General features: G+C 31.5%; 1 protein-coding gene across 1 annotated transcript in view; it reads right to left on the bottom strand.

Moving 5' to 3' along the window:
• DDX10 (DEAD-box helicase 10) overlaps positions 1–19,432 on the bottom strand; it is a 287,623-nt gene that overhangs the window by 116,706 nt on the left and 151,485 nt on the right. Inside the window, exons 14-15 of the mRNA XM_051986940.1 lie at positions 12,771–12,887; positions 10,969–11,130 (exon numbers count right to left, since the gene is read on the bottom strand). Coding sequence (XP_051842900.1) covers positions 10,969–11,130; positions 12,771–12,887 — 279 coding nt within the window. The remainder of the gene's footprint in view (positions 1–10,968; positions 11,131–12,770; positions 12,888–19,432) is intronic.

The raw sequence follows: 19,432 nt of genomic DNA, 5'->3' as shown, positions 1-19,432 counted from the left end.
ATGTGAACTATTTGCATTTTTGATTTTCTTCCCGAGTTATTTTTACCTTCTGAATCCAATTCTCCATGTGCAACAGGAGAACTGTTTGGTTCTGCAAATATGTATTATATCTAGGATATACTGCAATATATTTAATATATATAGGACTGCTTGCCATCTTGGGGGGGGAGGGGGGGTGGAGGGAGGGAGAGGAAAAAACGAAACATAAGCGACTGCAAGGGATAATGTTGTAAAAAATTACCCTGGCATGGATTCTGTCAATACAAAGTTATTATTAAATAAAATAAAATTTTTAAAAAAATGAAGGAAAAGTCAGTCAATCATACTAATTTCTTAATACTTAATTTTCTATGGTTAAGCATAGCAGAACAAATGAATGGTTAAAAAAAAAGAAAATTTAAAAAGAAGGATAACATAGTGAGGTGAGTAAAGGACAAGAAAAGAACAAAGTATAATCAAAGGATTTCATTTTAACTGACTTTTATTTCATGCTATATAGACCAATGATTTAACATGACAGCTAAAACACAAAGTTGAATTTTCACCCCATCCCATAATTTAATTTGCCAAAATTTCTCAAGGTCTTTAAGTTTTTCCATTTGGTTTTCAAGAAGGACTTGGCATAAAATGCTGCTTCATATACAAAAAAGAGGGCAATATTTCAGTTTTTGTTCTGCTATGCTAAAAATGATTAAGTATAAGGTAAGCATTAAATTCAATAATGAAAATCAAATACACAGGAGACAAGAAAAAAGAAAATCAAATTTCAAGGTACAACACTCCACTGATATTGTAGAAGATAGCACTTGTCTGAGTTCTTAAGGAAGAAAATCATATACAATTTGAATTATATTACAATAACATGAATTTCCCCTTCCTCATTCAATGCGGACATTCAATATACTCCAGAATTCTCTTGGTGCAGTTTTAACATTTTTTAGAGTAACAGACATCCAGGGCACATAGAAGAACACAAAGAACTTCTGTCACAATAGAGAGGATCTAAGTTCTCTAATTATCATGTAGGAAAGAAAACTTCTACCTCCCTATTTCAGTATTACCACAATTTCTTTCAATGATGTGTGGCTCATTGCAAGCCATTGTTCCTCCTAAGAGCTAGATACCAAAGTGGTTCAGAGATACAAACTAAATTCATATAAATCTATAGGTACCACAAATACAGCAGCATTTTTCCTATGGATGTTATTCATCATAATTTGAGTGTATTTATACATTTATGTATATTCATACATAGACACACACACACACACACACACATATGTATAGATAGACAGATGAAGAGATAAAGTTTAATAAATTAAACCAGTCAATACAATAAGCCTGTCAGTTTCTTCCTCTGTCTTCCAAACACAAAGTTCTGAATACTGGACTTAGTCAATGACCTAGGTTATCCTGCCTTGATTATATCAGTTGTGTCATTTCAAGCAAGTCATTTAACATATGAACCTAATTCTTCCTCTTCATAAATAAATAATCATTGTCCTTCCTATCTCAAAGGGCTTTGATATGTACGAAGAGATATCACTTGTATTATTAGCATTGTGTTATGAGCCAGAACTCTGAACTTGAAACAAGGTGTTAAGTCAGTGGAATTGATTGAGACAATGGTAGTTCAGTACATGTACTTAGTACTTAATATAGTTTTACAAGATTCACACCTTTGATAATAGAGTATATAAGCTCAGACACACTCAGCTAGAATCAGAACTAGGGAAGACAGAGAAATGATGGTCCTCCTGCTCCCCAACAGAAACCAAGACACTATTCAGGAGGACTTCAAGAAGCTGGCAGAGGCAGAGAACACAAAGAAGGCAGCAGGAGCTCAAGCTTTCAGAAGCAAGGAGGGAGAGGTAGACCTCTAAAAAAGCTAACTAGGCCCCAGGAAAGGAGACAAGACTTTGAAAGAGATAATAAAGGATTTGGACTTTAACCCCTGGCTACTTTTGTGGTGATTACTGAACTGAAAGGAAGGCTGCTCCCAGAGAACCCAAGAAAACCCAGTAAGAGAACATTACATTTTGGCGAGAACATTACAGTACTGGGACCAATGAAAAGGCGTTTATTTTGTTGTTGTTGTTTTAAGACATTACTGTCACTTTTATATCTAGAACCAAGTAAGAACAACCCTTAATTTTTTTTAGTTTGGGCCTAAGATTTGAAGAAATCAGAAGTCTGCACATTGAAAAAAGTTAAAAATTGATAATTATTCAGCACTTTAAAGTTTGTAAAGCATTTCAGATAACATTACCTTTCTTGAACCTTACAACATCCCAATATGATAGTTTCCACAAGTTTTATTCTACCAATTTTACAGATAAGGAAACTGAGGTTCAGAAAGGTTACATTGCTTGCCAATGATGACTCTTGAAAAGATGGTAAACACAAATTTTCTTAATCCTAGGAATGTTGCAATGTTCATGACACCATAGAGATATCTTTCAACTTCCCAAAATTTGGTATAGCCTTCAAGGTTAAATAGGTTAAAAACATGGCACTAGCTTAGCAAAGGGGATACTTGGTTTTTGAGAAAACTCAATAATCAAACAATAGCATTCAATGAGACTCTACTATAGCAAACAGCGCAATAAGTGCAAGAGAAATCAAAAACATACTCTTTACTGTTATAGAGTTACTAAATATTTGGGGAAATATTATATACCACAAAAATTTTAAATCCTATGTTAAGTCCTATGAGCTACAAATAAGAAATGATGATATAAGAGAGCAGAAAAAGAATGAAGAACAGTGTGGGCTCTCTTGTCTACCCCATTAATCAATATTATTCATTTCCTTTCATTTTTATAGAAACCTTGACAGCATCAAATAAATGGGAAAAAAAAGTTCTAGCAAGTATAGTCAAGAATAGGAAATTTCTTTTTCAACAACTTCATAACTTCTCTTCTTAAACTTTCTTTTCCTTCTCCACTCAACTATTTTAATGACTCCTAGACAGTATGTTCTAAAAATTATGCTTATTTTACAGACACAGCTACATATATACATTTATATATTTATCTTATTTTTTACTACTTCACTAATAAATTTTGTTTAGAAAAAGTAGGATTATAACAATTCAATTTCTTATGAACTCAACATGACCTTCCTTCCAAAACACAACTTTCCTGGTTTTCTACTGGCAGCAACAACTGGAAGTCATAATGCTGAGGCTAGCAAAATACTTTCCCTGTCTTGGCAATTTCAAACCACATCTCTGAATGGCTATGCTATTCAAATGAACAGTTATATACTGTGCAATACTCAAAATAAATTCCAAAGGACAAAGAGGAATTAGCTCATAATTAATATTCTCTCTATTTTCACAACAGATAAGGAAGGTAAGTACACTTTAACTATCAGTAACCCTTTAGACCTAAGGACGACATCACATGTTACAAGACGAGAGCTTCATTCCATTTACTACTTCATCCATTCCATTTACTACTAGTCCAAAGTTTTCAGTGATATTCTTTTTTTTTTAAATAATTATAACTTTTAACTGACATTATTTATTTATGAATAATTATAACAGGCATTGACCCATGCCTGGGTAATTTTTTACAACATTATCCCTTGCACTCATTTCTGTTCCGACTTTTCCCCTTCCTCCCTCCACCCCCTCCCCCAGATGTCAAGCAGCCCTATATATGTTAAATATGTCACAGTATATCCTAGATACAATATATATGTGCAGAACCGAACAGTTCTCTTGTTGTACAAGAAGAGTTGGATTCAGAAGGTAAAAATAACCTGGGGAAGAAAAACAAAAATGCAAAGAGTTTACATTCATTTCCCAGTGTTCTTTCTTTGGGTGTAGCTGCTTCTGTCTATCATTGATCAATTGAAACTGAGTTAGATCTTCTCTTTGTTGAAGAAATCCACTTCCATCAGAATATATCCTCATACAGTATTGCTGTTGAAGTAAATAATGATCTCCTGGTTCTGCTCATTAGTGATAAACTTTCAAAGCAATATTTAATATTAGAAAACAATCTCCATAAAAATAGTTTTACTTCTACTCTTTACTGATAGTTCTTAGAAGTAAAAAAGAATTATTTGCCATGATTCTGATTTTTTTCAATAGAGAAGGGAAAAAAAAAGTTTGGTCATATTCAAGTCCCAAGAAAAGTTGGGGGCCAATGTTGAGGTCTCTATGTTATGAAATACTACATAAGGGGAGTATAATCAGGAAGCAGAGACCAAGAAGCAAATAGAGGCTGATGGAGGAGCAAAGAAGATCTCTGGGCATGTTTGGGCTATAGTCACCAAAGGGAACTTAACAATCCACAAGTTCAAGCAGCACTCTAACAAATAAGTAGCTAACTATTACCTAAGTAAAATCCCATTTTAATTGAAATCATTAGTTTCTCTAATTAAGCTTGCTAATCCATAAAAGAATTTTAGTCAACAGATCTATAATAGTTCCTACAGTTTCATAGAATTGTGGTATGAGAACTACCGAACAATAGAAACAAGCAAGGGCAGAAAAACAGGTATCTCTTAACAAACCATATAATCAAGAAAGAGAGAAACTAGGAAAAACAATATGTGGGCTAGTTTCAGAATATGGAATACCTTTGTTCTAGTTTTGCCTTTAATCTCATGGACAAGTCATTTTAACCTCAGTGCCCTAGGAATCTCTCAGACTATAATAAGATAAAGATGATTGGCACTGATGAAAGGCCTTCCACAAACAGGAAATTCCAGACACCAATATTCTAGATGAAAATCTTTCCTCATCCCCTCCCAATTAATCAAGACTAATCTAGAATGCAGATGTGCAGAATTCTTCAAGAGTGAAAAAGGTGAAGAGCCTGAGTTCAAATTCTGGTGCTGCCACTTACTGCCTATGTGACCTTGCACAAGGGCATTCTAACATTACTGAGTCTAAGCTTCTCATTTGTAAAATGAGGAAGTCTCTCTTGAAGACCACCAAGGTCCCTTCTAAATGTGAACCTATGTCATAAGCATCACAAAGATCAAATTCACCTTTCATGAATCAAAAATCCAACAAACTTTAGTGACTCAGTTCAAAACTTTCTTTCAAAATATCTATACTAAGGTTTTCAATTTGAGGCCCATGAAGTCGATTTTTTAAAATATTATTTTGATAACTGTGTTTTAATACATTTGGTTTCCTTTATAAATTAATATATTTTATTTTATGCTTAAAAACACAACAACTTATTCTAAAAAAAGATTTCTAAAAATTTTGCTGTCTCTGACACACACAAAAAATTAAGCACCCATGTTACATCCTGACATCTGACTTTACAGCTACAGAAATTAAAGTCTAAAAAGATATTGTGACTTAAGGTCACAGAGTCAGTAAATGACAGAAGCAAGACTCAAATTCAAGTTCTCCAGCTCCAAATTCAACATTCATTTCACTAAATCATATTACACAACATGGATTAAGTGGCTGGACTTGGACACAATAACATTCATGATTCAAATTAAGTTGGAAGGAAGACTCCAGTCGAGTACTCCAGGATCTGAGACTGGATTGCATGACTTAGATTGTTTTTTTAGTAATGCCTCAGAAAACACATAAGGTGATGCTTATCAAATTTGCCAAAATAAAACTAAGATACATCAAGATGATAATCAAAAGTAAAAAATCTAGAAAAGCTAGAACATTAGGCCAAAGTAAACAGACTAAAATGTATTACAGATAAATATTAAATCTCACAGGATAAAAATCAAATTTGTGATTTCATTAGTATAGAGATCTTTCAGGTGACAAAATTCCCTCTAATAATGTCAGTCACTACGTTCTTCGCATTTTAAGAGTCTTAGGAGAGTTAATTGCCTATTAAACATCAACTGACTTGTCAGAGTTCCCTACGCCAGTATACAACAGAAGTGAACTATGAACCTAGGCCTTCCTGGTGTCAGGCTAACTGTCCATTAACTGTGTAATACTTGAATTGAAAAAAACGCAATTGACTTCACAAGTAAAACAGTAGTGTGTTTGAAAATGATCTGGGAATTTTAGTCATCTTTAAACTCAGTGAGTGAACAATACTTTTTTTTTATTAATATGAAGCACTCATAGGCTATATTAGGAAAGGATAATGATCAGGTCTATGGAAATGAGAAATGTCTTGCAGTTTCTGCCATGGTCACATCAAGGAATATTAAGTTAAAGGCAATATCTTCAAGTAGTAATGAGGTGTTTGTTTTTTTTAAATCTAAGATGCTAATTTAGGCCAAATGTAGTGAAAGACTTTATAGTTACAGCCATCTAAAAACAAAATGGATTGCCTTGAAAGACAGTGGTTGCTATTCAGTGGCAGACTTCAAGAAAAGACTGTATATAAGCATATGTTAGGAATGTTGTATACGGGAGTCTAAGAGGTACAGTGAGATTTAAATGGCTTCAGCAATCATTTCCCATTTCATCATCACAGATGAAACAAAGATGAACTTACCAGAAACCTGAAGCTTAGAAACTATGAAAATTTTTCAAGCTGACACATATTTTAATACTATATACAGAATCTTAATAACATATACAGAATCATTTCTAATATTGATACATAAATTACGATTAAGTAAAATTCATCTTAAAATAATTATACATTTACATAAAGGTATTACATAACTATGTAACCTAATAAAATCTTTATTAACTACATAACTTAAAAGATAATATTTCATGCGTTTTTTCAAGGTAAAAAAGACTTCTTATACATCTAGTCTGTAGATAAGAAAAGGAATTTTGGACATTATGACTGAAGTAAAAATAACTATATTTCCCATAGATAAAAAATGACAGGAGAAATAAGGTCAATGTAGGCAAAAACAGAAAATAAGAAGCTAAACGTGAGTTTAAGGAAATTAGGAAGCTCACATATATATGATTTTTAAAAATCAATGAAAACTTAAGTTTATAAAGTATTCTCTCAAAAAAAAAAAAAAAAAAAAAAAAAAAAAAAAGGACTTTAATTGCCATGAATAAGAAAAGGAAAATCTTGTTTAACAAAATATAAAATTCAAATATTTTTTCTCAAGTTGAATGTGAATAAATATCATTCATGAAAAAGATTGTTAAAGTTACCTGTATTACTTTTTAGTCACTTTCCTTGATGTGTTTTCAACTACAACTTTTAAAAATACTTATATAATTGGTTTCATTTGTAATTTTATTATTCTATTTTATGCATTTAAAAACATTATGAAGTATCCATAGTTTCACCAGAAAACCATGACAAAAAAGATGAGAACTTCAATGGTATCTTTTAATATAGCAGTGTCAAAATATTTTATTTTCTAAATTTGTTTGAACAAACCTTTTTGTAAAAAAGGGTTGTATATTTGGTCTTAAAGAAGAAAGGAAGAGAGATTCTTTCCTTTGGGTAAATGTGGAGAGTATGATGTGGTAATTTTGTCAGTTTTGTTTCACTATTTTTCCTTATTACAGTGTAAGAGATAGTAAAATGAGAAACAAGATTAAAAAACCTAAGTGATTATGGAACTGTGATTTATTTGGTTTGGGGAATGCCAAAAGGAGGAAAGGCCCTCTGGCACAGTAGATACAAAATCTGTTCAACACTCAGAATGACCTGAGTTCAAATATGGCTTCAGCTATTTACTAGCTGTGTGGACCCTATTTGCTTAAGTTTCCTTATCTATAAATTGGAGATAAGAATAGCACCTACTTCCCAGGTTCACTGTGAAGATTAAATGATATACAGTATCTGGAACATAAAAAACAATATATAAATATTAGCTATTATTTTATTATTATCAATACAGGTGAGCACATTCTATGAAACACAGCTTTTGCAACACAGTCCAATCTCACTATTGAAGAGTATAAGTATTTGAATTACTAATTTTGTATTGTAAATTATTTGCTTTTGTAAAATTTAAATACAGTATTTTTCATATCTCATTTTTATTTTTTAGATCTTACTGTTACTTCAAAGATCTTAGTTATTATGGACATAGAAATAGTTGCCGAGAACACTCAAAAGAGTAAGTAATTTTTCCAGGGTCACAAAGACAACATGTGTCAGAGGCAGGATTTAAACAGATCATTCTGGCTTCAAATTCTGCTATCTATATATTATACTCTGCTGACTGTCAAAAGTATCAAGAAAACTTTAAAATAAAGGTGGTTGTATGCATTCAACAAATTCAACTAGAATTAATAACTTTAGACTCAGTCATATGGTTGAATGATTTTAATGAAATGATGATTTGAAAGTTGGAGTATATAAAACTTAGATACCCTTAGTCTTTAAACTTAATAAAACCCAATCTGTTTAATATAGCTGCTAAGACAATTCCATCATTATGTAAAAGTCATTATGTTGATCAATAATTCCAGGAAAAGACAGTGAATGAAATGTTAAAAGGAATTATTTTCAGAGGCAAAGATAGCAGGTACATTGTGGGCACTGGCTATAACTATGACTTGAAAAATAAAGAAAAACTGTCTCTTTTTATATTTTACAAAACAATTAATAAAATGAAAATATTCAACCCTCTTCAATGCAAAAATTGGATTACGTTTCAAAAACTTGTAAGCCACTTATTCAGAATTAGATTACAAGCTTTCCATAGAAAATGCAGTGGTTAGGTTCCTTATTAACCCTAGGAAAAAAAATGACAACATTGTTAAAATACTCTACCATTTGTAATAAATAAATATTCAAGACAATGTTGCAATGCTAATCTCTGAGGAGAAAAATAAAACAGAAATTTTATAACAACGACAATTTTAAAAAATGTATTTTCAAGATCATCATTTGAGGAAAATTAGATTTAATTATAGTTATTTCCTGAAGACTGTGATATATGCGACATGTTTCCAGAGATATAGAGGTTGATAATATTGGTTGTCATATCTAATGTCATGTCAAAACTTAAGGCTTTTCAATTCATTCCTATTCACATCACTAGATAGCATAGAAATGACTGGAGTTTTCTTTAAAATGATAAGCAGGATCTATCTAAAACCATCACCAAGCATTATCTATATTGGATCTAAGTTAGAAGCACTTCCAATAAGATCAAGGGTAAAACAATAACGCCCACTATTCAATAAAAGAAGAAAAAAGAAATTGGAATTAGAATAGGAAATGAGAAAACAAAACTATCACTGTCTGCAAATGATATGATGTGAAACTTAAAGAATTTTAGAGAATCAACTAAAAAACTACTTAGAATAATTAACAACTTTAGCAAAGTTGCAGAATATAAAATAAAAACCCATAATCATCAGCATTTTTATATCTCACCAACAAAGCTCAATAATAACTGGAGGCAATATGAAATATCAGGGCATATGCCTGCCAAGACAAACCAAGACAAAACCACAATTAAAAAATGCTTTGCACACAAATATAGTTGAATCTAGACATATGGTAAAATAATTGTTCATGGGCAGGCAGAGCTAATAGAATTAAAATGACAATTTACCTAAACTACTTTACTCAGTGCCAGACCAATAAAACTACCAAAAATTGTTTTATACAGCTAGAAAAAATAATAACAAAATGCATCTGGGAGAACAAAAAATCAAGAACTTCAAGGGAACTAATACCAAAAAAATGCAAAGGAAGTTGGCCTAACTATATTTGATCTAAAACTATATTATAAAAGCAACAATCATCAAAAATAATGGTGAATCAGTGGAACTGGTTAAGTAAAAAAACCACAGTGATAAATGACTATAGTAATTTAGTGTTGCATAGACCCAAAGATGCCAGCTTCTGGGATAAGAATTCATTATTTCACAAAAACCAGGAAAACTGGAAAATAGTGTGGCAGAAACTAGACGCAGACCAACATCTCACATGCTATACCAAGATAAGATCAAAATGGGTATATGATTTAGACATAAAGGATATCATCATAAGCAAATTAGGAGAACAAGGAATACTCTTTACCTGCTATAAAGCTATAGATAATGCAAGAATTTATAACCAGACAAGAGATTGAAAACATTATCAAATGCAAAATGGACAATTTTGATTATGTTAAGTTAAAAGGGATTTGTACAAACAAAATCAATGCAACTAACATTAAAAGGGAAGAGAGAAAAGAAAAAAGCTTGGAATTTTTACATCAAGTATTTCTCATAAAGGTCTCATTTATCAAATAGATAGCGAACCGAGTCAAATTTAGAAGAATACAAGTAATTACACAATCAATAAATGGTCAAAGGACACGAACAGGCAGTTTTCAGATAAAAAAATTTAAAGCTATCATATGCAGAAATGCCATAAATAGCTATGAATTAGAGAAATGCAAATTAAAATAAATCTTAAGTATTGCCTCATACCTATCAGACTTGCCAATATGACAGAAAAAAGAAAATGATAAATGCTCAGGGGGGAAAAAATCGGTTTCATCTAAGCAACCCATGTTTTAAATACCTGAAACAACTTACATCTATGATTTGGTGAATTTTCGTAAGTTGATCTCAAAATTTAAGCATATTCAGAGGATCAAAAGATGATGGATTTAAAGCTAAGGGAAACTTTAGAAGACATTTTATTCAATACCATCATTTTACTAATGAAGAAATTGAGGTCATCATTAGGGAACTAACATTCAAGATCAATTACTCTTAATATTTATTTTTTTAAAAAGGGCTTTACAAAAGGGATATACAAAGTCAGTATATTGTTGCAAATGTAAAGAACAAAAACCTAAAACTATATGCTGTGACATTATAATGATCAAACAGTGCTGAAAAATGGAAAAGAATTTGTATCTCTCTTCCTTCTGTGCATATAAAATATTGCATATCCTGTCAGCTTTGTGTTAGTTTTGCCAAACTATTATTATTTTTCTTCCTTTTTATTCTTTGCTCCAAGGAATGGCTCAGAATGCTTGTGTGAAGGTGAAGGGAAACAACATATATAGGAATAAAGATGAGATTAAAAACAGTTTATAAATCAATTTTTAAAAATAATAAAATGCAGTGTTTACCCTATGTTTTGCTTTAATTTTCTTTCTGTACTCTTCTTTGTCAAATTTGTCCTCTTCTTTCAGCCTTTCCTTTGCTTTTTCCAAGTTGATGCCAGCACACTCATCTTCTTCCTCAATTTTGTTCACATTGGATTTCTGTATAGGTGGCCACTGCTGAACTAACTGTTAATTCAAAAAGAAGATACCAGTAAACTTTATCATTCAGTATGACAATTATTCATTCAAACTAAAACAGACATATAAACAAACACAGAATTTTTGCAATAATACCTTTGCTTCTTAAGCTTTCTGTACATCTATCTGCTTGGCCCTAGAGGGCAGAACTAGGTAAAAGTTGAAAAGAAGCAGGTTTAGAACATCATGTACAGAAGAAATAAAATCTTATTAACAATCACAGTTAACCAGAATTTGAAGACCAGTAGATAACAGGTTCCTTCTTGCTAAAGAGCTTAAAACAAAGAGTGGGTGACTACTCATTGGTGTTGTCTTATAGGACCCTCTTATAAAGATGCAGAATGGTAGCCATTATTCTCTTTCAATTGTGACATTCTGATTCTGTTCATGCAATACTGAAGCAAGAAGTATATGAAACTAAACATTTCATTAAAAAAGAGCACAAAGCTAGAACTTATAAATGGTGCAAAATGAATATTTTTAGTGAATAAAAAAGACCTTTATTCTGACACCACAAGGCAAAAGATTTAACTGAGGCCAGTATTTTAGTTTATATAATATAGTAAGATTTGAATGGGTTCTCTCGCAAATAGCATGATTTGATTTTCATCTGACTTATGTTTTTTGCTAAGAGACTTTGGAAAGCTGATACAAATTTAACCTATGGTTTACGTAACAAAAATCCCAAAAGAAATCTTTTTTTTTTAGCTGACGCAATTGGGGTCAAGTATGCCCAGGGTCATACAGCTAGGAAGTGTTAAGTGTCTGAGGGCAGATTCGAACTTAGGTCCTCCTGACTTCAGGATTAGTGCTCTATCCACTGTGCCACCCAGCTGCCCCTCAAAAAAAATCTTATAATTGCTATTTATTGAAAAATACTCATATCTGAGGCAGATTAAAGCTACATGCTTTAATCTAACATGAAAGGACTCTATGAACATTATTTACTCTTCTGATAATGACATATGTAAAATCAATACTTTATTGATACAATCAAAGCTATATTTTGCTATTCTGATATTAGCTAGTAGCACAGTTGCAAGCTTGAATGAAACATTAGACTTAAAAATAAGAAAACTGGTTCTACCATAAACTTACCAGATAATATTTGGCCTGTGACATTACCTCTCTGATCCTCCATTCATATGAAAAATGAGGCATGACTATAAGATCATTATAATGCCTTTAGCATTAGATTTCTATAATTCTGTGACATATTGTGTATTTTCCTTAGTTTTCAGATTACTTTGTACAAAGACAAAGAGAACAGAAAATGAAGATAGCTATATGTAAGAAGCATAAATATATGTTCATCATCTCTGTATTTCTTTTGGGATAAGGTAAGACATATAAAAAGAAAGTTTGTTTTATAGAGACAGAATATAGAAGACAATTTTGTTATTCTTATTGGGCTTGTAATCATTTTAAAAGTAGTTTTACTTTCCTGTATTACAACATATAGTTCAGAAAACACTTTATTAAAGTAATTCCCTATGTGATCTAGAAATTGCTTGTTTTATATATAGGTAATAAGTATTAATATATAGGTAATTATATATAGGTAATAAGAACACAGATTCTTCCTGTTCTGAATACTGCTATCTGGCAGAGTACTGGCAGAATCTTACCTCTCCCTCTTCTGTAAAGGTGACTTTTGTATTCACTTTAAATTTCCTTTTCATCACTTTTTTTGCTTCAGTCACTTTCGTTGCTTTTTTCTTGATGCTAGAATTAGATGGTTTCTTCTGTGTAAAAAGACAAAGATAAAAGACATAACTGACCAAAGGGTTATTTTATGAAAATAATTGAACATTTAGCTATGTTCTTTCCTAAGTGGGTAAGTCATTAGGAAATGAAGCATCTAAAGACAGTTTAAGACAATATAAGTTATCCCAAAACAGAAAGGGCTGGCTTGGGAAGCAGCAAGTTTTCTGCAAATGGATATGCTCCTGTGGAAGTCAAATAATTATCAGTGATAGACAAGATGGCCTTTAAGTTGCCTTTCAAACAAAAGGTCTTGGGAAATACTGAGTAAGCCCAAATAAAAATTTTCTACATGTATATGATGCTCTGAGCAACAGAAAAGATAAACTAGCACAGAGTTGTAAAGTAAAATAATATTTTGAATTAACTCAATTTCTCAGGTGTGAATGTTATTTAAAAGAGGGCAAAGATAGGAGAAGAATAAATACTTAAGTAGTAAAATATAATACAAAATACAACTGCAACCCAACATATCTATCCTTCAGAATATATAATTTTAAGCAACACAAATACTTAATATTTTACTCTAAACAACCAATTCTTAAAAGGTGGCAATGCTTAAAGGATCAATGTTTAGTCCAATCCCATACAGGGAAAATATTTAGGGTCAATGAAAGTCGACACATTTTGAAAGTTATATCAGTGAGGCAAAGTCATGCTGTTTTGTGGTTAATCAAAATGATCAAAAAATCATTAGAAGATACTGCAAAGAAAAACAAAAGATTGTAAGTGATATATGTAACTGTTATCCATCAATACTATTATCTTAATACTTAGGACAACTGGACTTTGAATGACATTGAAAAGAAACAGAGAAAAATGATTAATTCCCAACTTAGCAGGAGTTTATTGTGTTTATGTAGAACTTAATAACACTAACAAACACCAATATTTCTAGAACAGACTAACCAAGACACTTGTACATAAATGAGTAAGTACTACATGGAGGCAGTAACATACTTATGTAAGAATGGGCTAGTCTCTCACTATGTACTAGACTGAAAACATTCTTTTCTGAAAGGACAGAATTTTGCAGATAGGAGTCTTTGTGTTCTTCTTAAGTGACTAAGTGTCTGGGTCCTGGAGATTATCATATAAGATGGAAAAGCTAATAACCATTTACATATTTAATAAGTGATGTTTTAAAACTGCACAAACATATATGATAAATCTAAGATTAAAAGGTAAACAATCAAGTATCCCCAAAATATATATGCATTAAGTTTCTCCAATAACGGTATATAAAGAACTATATATAAGATATATAAAGAACTTATTCAACTTTATAAGAAAAAAGAGTCAGTCCTCAACTGATAAATAGGCTAAAAATAAGAATCAGTAGTTCTTCAGGAAAGAAAATTCAGGCTACCTACAGCAATATGAAAAAATACTCCAAATCACTACTAATTAAAGAATCAGAAATTAAAACAAAACATTCCACCTCATATTTATCAAAGTAACAAAAACAATGAAAAAGGAAAATGATAAAAATTGGAAGAGCAGTAGAAAAATAGGCAAAAATGATGTATTGTTAGTGGAGTTATGAATGGGTACAAACAATCTAGAAAATAATCTGTAACTATACACAAAAAGTTTCCAAACAATGTATGTTGTCTGACCTACTTATATCACTGCTGTGTAACTATTTAAAAGAGATCAAAGTAAAAAGAAAATGTCCTTCAAGTATAAAAATATATCTTTGTACTATAAAATTTTAAAATTTAATCTTTTTATGGTAACAAAAAACTGGAAACTAAGAGAATGTCCATCAACTGAGGAATGGCTGAATAAATAGCAATTCATGAACATGATGGAAGATGATTATACTATATAATATGGAAAAATATGATTTCAAAAGGACACAAAAAGATTTAAATTGACTGATGCAGACTGAAGGGAGTAGAATCTGAATTAACAATTTATACTATAACATCAATATTATTAAAATGAACAGTTTGAAGAACGTTATTATAAACAATGAAGCCAGTAAAACTAGAAGAAAAATGTCTAAAACAAAAACTCATGAAAGCTGTAAGAACTATATTCAATACAATGACCATTCATTTATTTCAAGGAGCAGATTAAATCTGAAAAGTGACAGATCTAGGATTCAGAATGAAAAAGAAAAATTGTACATAATTACTGAATTTCTTTCCTTTGACTAATCATATTTGTTATAAGAAATTTACTTTACTTTCCCTTTTCCCCCCAAATGGAGAAGACAGAAAGACTAGAAAATAGACTTGTATTAATTTGAAAAATAGAAGAAGGGGATGGACTGCTATACGTGTGAAATATTATATGTACTATCAAAAGAGTTCATTGTATTAGTCATTTTATTTATTTCACTTTGCTACAAGAGATCTCTCACATAACCTGTGAATGTCTCTAACGTAAAAATATATCAACAAAATATAAACATTAAATCAACTGGGAAACAAGTGAAGAAAAAAGCTTGAGGAAAAAATAGGTCTTTTGAACTATTGTTAGTTGCTGTCTACTTCACTGAATTATCTTGTATTTATGCATCTTTGTCAAATATGAATTCTTGGAAGACAAGGCTTATTTTTTTATTTTGCTTTTTTTCAAAATAACAACTACTCCAGTGCCTACGCAATACATTGTACACAAGTGGGCCCTTAAAAACAGCTCCCTGAATGAGGTGAAGAATATTTACTGTATGATAATGAACATGCACATAAAATAACAAAAAAGTAATATAAATCAATAATTTTGCCCAATGCAAGTTAGATTTTTTTAAATGCTGATGCAGGAGGTATTCTAAAATTCTTAGTGCAATTTGAAGTTTTAATACCTTAAAATTAATTTTGAGGTGAGGAATTGTTAATGTAAATGTTTTAACAGCCACATTTTGAATTTATACTTGTATTGTAGTTTAAATTCTAGAAAATGGCACCACCACAAATGTATTTTCTAACTGTCTCTAAATCAACTTACTATTACACTTTATTTCACTGCAATCAAAAATCATATGAAGATGAAAAAACATTTAATTTTATTTCTCCACTTCTGAGGACACAAATCAATTTATAATCAAGAAACTAGTGACATTTGCTCTCTAATAGAAATTTATGACAAATAAATGAGATGTAGCTCTGAAGAGTCATATTTTACAGTAGACCTCTATCAGTAAGTCATGCTTCTAAAAGCAAAACTAAGAAACCAAAACATTTATTAACATTATCTTTAAGCCAACAGACCTTTAGGAAAAATTTAAAAGTAGGGGAATAAATGTTTGGTTCCCATTCAACTTCTACTACTACTTCTTTTTTTTTTTTAAATAATTTAGGCTTTCACTGACCCATTTTTTTTTTTTGCTTTTTTTTTTTTGTTGTTGTTGTTTATTTGTTTGTTTGTTTGTTAAGACTTAGTTTTCTAAATGGAGGGACTGAAGCACAAAAATCCAAGGAATCAAATTTAGAAGGTACCTCAAAACCAATCTCTCCAACCACTTCAGAAAAACTTTTTTTTTCTCTTATGGTCAGATGAAATCTGTCTTCTTACAATAACTTCTTATAATATCCTCCTCCTTTCCCCTTCCCCCGCCCCAGTAATTCCTAGTTCTACAATCTTGGGACAAGCAGAAAAAAAGTCTATCACACTTTCTCATTAAAACTCTTCAAATATTTGAAAAGATCAATTCTGATATCTCTAGAGCCTCTCTTTATTGGAGTAAAAATGCCCATGTCCTTCAACCAAAATTCAAAAAACATAGTTTCATATTCCTTTATTATCCTTGTTACCCTCTTTCAATGCTTTCCAGCAGACTGAATGACAATGAATATAAAGTACATAGAAGAAAGCAAATCACCTTACATGCATTATCTCATTTGAGCTTCACAATGACCCTTAGAGGAGGGTACTGTAGGTATTAATATTCCCTTTTAACAGAAGAAAAAATTGACTCCTAGAGGGTAAGTATTGGTCTACTATCACTTACATATTAAGTGTCCAAAGTAGTCTATGAGCCCCAAATAATTCCAAAATGGCATAGAAGATAGAGCACTAAACTAAACATTAGGAAAAACCCAGTTCAAATTCTGCCTTAGATACTTATTAGCTGTCTGACCCTAAGCAAGTGTTTGTTAGCCTTAGTTTCAAAATGGAGAAAATAATAAGACATTTGAAAAATGTTTTCCACAATACCTGGCTTATTGTAGGCACTTAATAAATGCTTGTTTCCTTCTAGTATTTATCATATTGATGCCTTTCCTAAAATTTAGTTCCCAAAATTGAATACAATATCTAATAATAATCTGCAACAATTTAAAGAAAAAAATCTTTGAAAGACTTAAGAACTCTAAGAAATGAAATGACCAGAGTATTAATGTTACCTACCTTCTGACAGAAACATAATGTACACAAGGTACAAAATAATACAAACATTTTGTATAAAGGCAATGTGGGAATTTATTTTACTTTTCTATACATATTTTCTAGAAGGGCTTTACTTTGTTTTTTGCAAATAGAGAAAGGGAAATGAATGAAGGGAAGGAGTAGATGTGATTAGAGACAGGGCCCTCCTTCTTCCTAGTCCCCATTAACAAAAACAAAGCAGGAAGATAATATATAATAAACTGACCAATCAACTCTTCCAAAAGTGTTGCAAGGATAAAAACAAGATAATAGACATGATAGTTTATTAAAGCATTATATGGCCTCTACAATAAAATCCCATGATTTCAGTGAGATGGGTATGCTTTCCACTAAAACAGTTAATAACTCTTTCATCACACCTCCATTTTTACTTGTGGCTAACTTTCTGATGATGAGCCTGCTTCACATTTAACTATTTAGTCTTCAAACACAAGTACACAATCTATCCCCATCCTGTAGTTGAAACGCTTCCAAATTCCAAGTTGGTGGAATCTGCTAATGCTTCAGTTTTTCTAGTACAGGCTTAGAGAAACCATGCAAATTTCTATCCTGTATCAAAACTTTGAGGATGATTTTAGTGGAACTATATATTTTGAGTTATTGCCAAATTACTGTTGCATATGATACGACTTCCTTCAGTTCCTCCCAACTCCACAGTCTCTTTTAGAGAGAACTGCCCCAGTTCTTCCATTTGGAACACCTCTTTTAGATCTGTACCAGCTTTTCCATCACTCCCATAAAATTTTCCATGGAGAATTGAAGACAAAAGCAAGAGAAAGGAGACAAAGAATTAGTTTCCACTAGAGCCTAAAAGATCAAAGTCCCATCTCTCATATGGCTGGCTCTGTGAACTTCGAGAAAGTAACTTTACTTTTCAATGTTTTAAGCAACTCTGAAAGACTCTTAAGTTACACAGAAGACACTGACTTGCAATATCAAAGGGAATTTTCTTTCCTGGGAGTTCTTTAAAATCAATTAAATCACAGGGACAAAACAATGGAGACACACACACACACACACACACACACACACACACACACACACATACACACACCCTTGGAGTCAGGACCTTAGTTTGAAGTTTAGTTTATGAATTTATTATTATTAATTTATTTTCATTTTCAAAATGAGGATAGTAATTGCTGTGGTTTGTGAGGAATATTTCATTTGTATCCCTACTCTATTCCAGTCAGTATCAATCAATTTGATATGATTCCATAGAGGTAAGTGGTATAATTTCTATATATTAAGCCCTAGAATTGTATTGAGCAGCATATCGTAAATTCACTTCCTTAATCAAAGGAATTTAAGTAAAGGCCTTTCATTCTTGTTTTTCCTTATCATGGAAACCAAATTTAGTGTGGCAGAAATGACTCAATTATATGGAAAATCTTCCAATTTATCTTTGCACCTCTGGATCATTCTCTCTTGTCCAACAAGAGCACTTTAGTTAGTGGAGATACCCCATGCTTCATCCAATCTGTGATCCCTCCTGCCATGTCATTTTTGGCTTCAAGAGTAAGGTCTATCAACCAATAAGATTCTGTATTTCACCATGCCTGTTTTGCATTTCTAGATCTCAAATCCTATAAGTACAAGATCTTGGAAGAATCAGGCATCTAAGATTGTGAGGATAATCTGAGATCTACTTCATCAATTTCAAGTATCTAATCTCAAATGGCTCTTATGGAGATCAAAGGAGATAAATTGCATTTAATAATTATCATTATCACTATGATTATTATTAAAATACATTCTGGAAAAGTCAATCCATTATTTCAGTCAATTGAGAATTTAAATAAGATGTATAAACAATGTCCCTAATTAGGTTCTTCTTGGTTCTTAGGTTCTTATTGTTTCACCTTTAATCCTCTTATTACTTCATCCATAATTTAAACTTATAAAGTAAGTGTTTAATATTACCAACTAAAAGATATAGAATGAATTTAAAACATTGAAAACAATGAGCAAGCCACTCTTTTTTAACTGAGTAGATGAGGTTAAACTCTGAAATTTTTGTCCATCTAACTACTCTCATCAAAATACTTACAAAGGGCCACAATATATCACCAGCTTAAAGAAAAAAGGCTTTAGTGTAGCGACAAGCAAAATTTTTTCAATAATGGAC

Source organism: Antechinus flavipes, chromosome 3 (genome assembly GCF_016432865.1).
Source record: "Antechinus flavipes isolate AdamAnt ecotype Samford, QLD, Australia chromosome 3, AdamAnt_v2, whole genome shotgun sequence".
NCBI classification, from domain to species: domain Eukaryota; kingdom Metazoa; phylum Chordata; class Mammalia; order Dasyuromorphia; family Dasyuridae; genus Antechinus; species Antechinus flavipes.
The sequence above is the reverse complement of the archived record's forward strand: the minus strand, read 5'-3'. Positions and strand labels throughout refer to the sequence as shown.